Source organism: Magnolia sinica, chromosome 3, assembly GCF_029962835.1.
Source record: "Magnolia sinica isolate HGM2019 chromosome 3, MsV1, whole genome shotgun sequence".
NCBI lineage: Eukaryota > Viridiplantae > Streptophyta > Magnoliopsida > Magnoliales > Magnoliaceae > Magnolia > Magnolia sinica.
In genome coordinates this window covers 46,333,389-46,336,676 of record NC_080575.1, presented here as the reverse complement: position 1 = coordinate 46,336,676, position 3,288 = coordinate 46,333,389, and the positions used below count along the sequence as shown (strand labels likewise).

Below are 3,288 nucleotides of genomic sequence, written 5' to 3'. Positions count from 1 at the left end.
GATTGTTTGGTTTGATGCTTTTTTTTATGAATCTTATTTAATATTTTTTATGAATTTTATGGGTCACTAATCTCTCAGCTAGGGCTGAGATGAAGCCCTTAATTTGATCAGCTCTTGTGTTAGTTGATTCACTTTGAATTTTAATTAATTTGTTTCTTTCTCTAAGTGGGCTTTATGGGTTTAAATTCTATACTTCTCCATCTATGAACTTGACCAAAGTATATATATGGATGTTGTTTAGATGCTTATTATAGGTGCTTGTGTCTGATCAGGAACAGGTTTCCTATAGAGGAAGAAACAGGATGCTTTAATGAATTGTACATCCCTTATGCCCGACCAAGGATATGGGATATGTCATTCATGGCATTGCTTAAAGGAATTAGACAGTCTGTATGCCCGATTAAGGACACAGATTGTGCTTTCTCTATTTAAGTGGTATCAATCTAGATCAAGGTGAATCAACAGACAAAACAAGGGTTAGGATAATTAGGGGTGGATTCGAAAGTCCTAGTGCTCTCTCTCTGATTGAATTTTCTTCCCTGTTCTTAATTAATTGTTTTTCATAAAATTGTGCTTAGTAATTCATTCCATTATTTGTTGGATTAGTTAAGGAGAATCATAGATTTGAATTGTGACGACCAGTCCTCGTGGGAACGATCTCGTAATACGTACCGTATCTGCATCTGATTCGTATACTTGCGAGTTTAAAAATCATTTAAATCGTGTTGGTTTAAATAAAACATCAGACATTCTATAATTAATTAGCCTAATCTGGTGCAAAATATCATGAAATTTCATGATATGTGGTGCAATCAAAGCACCTAAATATCCAAATTGCTTCTTAATCACAGCGAGCAAAGGATATAATAGAATAGTGTTAATCATCCCAGAAAGAAAAGAAGAGTAACTATTAACATGGATGCATGCACACTAAGCTGATATTGTCTTTTCATTTCATCTGTTCTCGCGAGCACATGAACAACAACAAGCATCTTATTTCTCACCATTCAGTGTCAGCTCTCACTGGTCCATTTCCTACTACTAATTAGTAGTAATTTGGATTTATTTTAGTTGTATCCTACTGCATAGTTTTCATTATTCATAACCAAACCTCCCATCAAACGCGGATAATTAAATTACTGAATTTTGGCTTCTTTTCTTTATCTTTTTTGAGAATTTCACCAACCCAAGAAGCAATCCGCACACTGGGTGGATTTGTTCTAGCATTTCCAGCACGAAGCGGCAACGATGGGTTTGCATTTCCACCCAAGAACCAAGCATCCCTTTTCTTCTGCGATCGTGTAACCTTCGCAGACCTTAAAATCGTCTAACCAGTGCTTGGCCTGACCAATCATCTTAATGGGCGCGGGCTGGAATCCAGCCCGGCTCATTCGTCGGCGCCACTGGTCGACCCTTTCATGCCGCTCCACTCTCGCAGGCCCCTCGCAGCTGACTATGTTCTTGATCTCCTCCGCGAAGTAGAATTGTTCCATTTTTGCCCGGCGGGTGTCGTACTTGGGCAGCATTGCATCCAGTGAATCGAAGATGGCAGAGTAGTAATGCAATGCTTCCATGAATCGGCCAAGAAAGAATGGCCCGTTGTGGCTCGAATCCTGCTCCACCAACACCAGGACTTTTGGTGACAGCTCGTGTATTATTTGCAAGACTGAATTCAGGGCCCCACGGCTCTCTTTCACCACACAGTGCAATTGGAGGATACTATTTACAACAAGAACCTCACCATTATTAAGCTTGAACTTACCAGTGTTCAGATTCTCTAAATTGCTCTCCACTGCAGAGAACTCGAGGTTTATTCCAAGGCCTTGAGCATAGAGCTCGAGTTCATCGCCAATGGTTTGGAGGCGGTCTGCACATGGACCCACCCCTGTTATGCGGACCTGACAAGGCGGGTTGCCCGCACGTTTGGCGAGGCTGGAAATCAGCCTGCGCCACTGATGGCCCTGTGGTAGCCCGAGTGTCATGCCCAGGTCCACCACATGAACCATACTTTCTCCCTCAAAGGCTTCCAATATCAAAGAATTAGCCACATAGTGACCAAACTGGATGTGTGGGCATACTTCATATACAAGGCGTAATGCCTCTTCCTTCCTATCTGATGCTCCTCCCACTGTTGTTATTGCGGGAGCCACCACACCTACGGCCCCCAGAGGCTGAACCAGTGCCAAGCGGTCTGCGAGGCCCTGGACAAAGCACGAAGCAACGCGCTGGAATGAAGTGCCAAAGACCAGTGCATTTGCCCGGAGCTCGGATAGAAGCGCTGAGGCCTGGGATCTGTCCCGACAGGCAACGGCCTCAGCGCAGGCAATGAGCAATTGCACTAGCCACATCCCGCCGCCCGCACCTTCATCGTCAGTCCCATCTCCCTCAGGCCTCACCATCAATGACGTGGCCTCTTCCACGGCCTCAGCTGCCAGGAACCTCTGAGTGTAAGTCTGTATGTGGTCCCGGAACTGGAGCCGTGGCAGGCAATTCAACTGTTTGATGCTACTGCAGCCACCGCCACCACTATTGCCACCACCGCTATAGAGACCATCGCTGCTACCGATTGACTCATCACCGGATATCGCCGATGTCCTCAGCCTCTTATTATGCCTGGTGCCATCTGGATTGGTGGCAAACCAGGTGGGGGAGCTATTCCCCCACATGGGCAGATATGCAAATGGATAGAAAGCAATGTCTGATAGGCTAAGATCAAGACCACCTACCATCTCATCAGATTCATTCCTCTTCTCCTCTTCGTTGTAGAAGTCTTGTGGTATGGAGAGAGGGGAGATGGGGGCCATGGAACCTACTGCCTGGACTTTCTTTCCTCAAAAAAGATCTGCAACAAAGCCCTAAAGAGCCCCAGTTCCACGAATGATTGAAATTTATGGAAATTACAATCTGGGGTTTTCTTAATTGTCATTTTGTGCGTGACTCCCAAAGAGCATCCACAATTTTATTTTTTTAAAAGGGAATTTTACAAAAAAAAACTACCTGATTTATATTCCCATACCCTTTCTCAAAACAAAGGTTTTTGAAAGCTACTTAATGGATATAATTATCATACCACCACTGCCTTCGGTTGCATTTCTTTAACCACATTATTGGAAATATCTTACAGGACAATTATCACCCTTCAAACTGTTTTTCTTGGTATGGCCCATCTGTACCATAGATGAGCCTGATTTTTAAGCCCCATATTAAAATTTTGGTGTGACATCTAATGGTTTGAGTGGATTTCATATAATCATCATGGTGGGTATTGTGAAAATAAAGAGCGGACCT

At 43.8% G+C, this 3,288-nt stretch overlaps 1 protein-coding gene across 1 annotated transcript; it reads right to left on the bottom strand.

The window, feature by feature from the left end:
* Positions 1-924: 924 nt before the first annotated feature.
* LOC131241539 (GRAS family protein RAD1-like) lies at positions 925-2,879 on the bottom strand. The gene has a single exon (XM_058240300.1). It carries the CDS (start codon positions 2,802-2,804, stop codon positions 1,221-1,223), a length of 1,584 nt encoding a protein of 527 aa, XP_058096283.1. The 5' UTR covers positions 2,805-2,879; the 3' UTR covers positions 925-1,220.
* Positions 2,880-3,288: the final 409 nt, after the last annotated feature.

What these genes read in the sequence shown, in the direction of transcription:
- LOC131241539 (XM_058240300.1), bottom strand. Translation starts at nt 2,804, where the DNA reads ATGGCCCCCATCTCCCCTCTCTCCATACCACAAGACTTCTACAACGAA.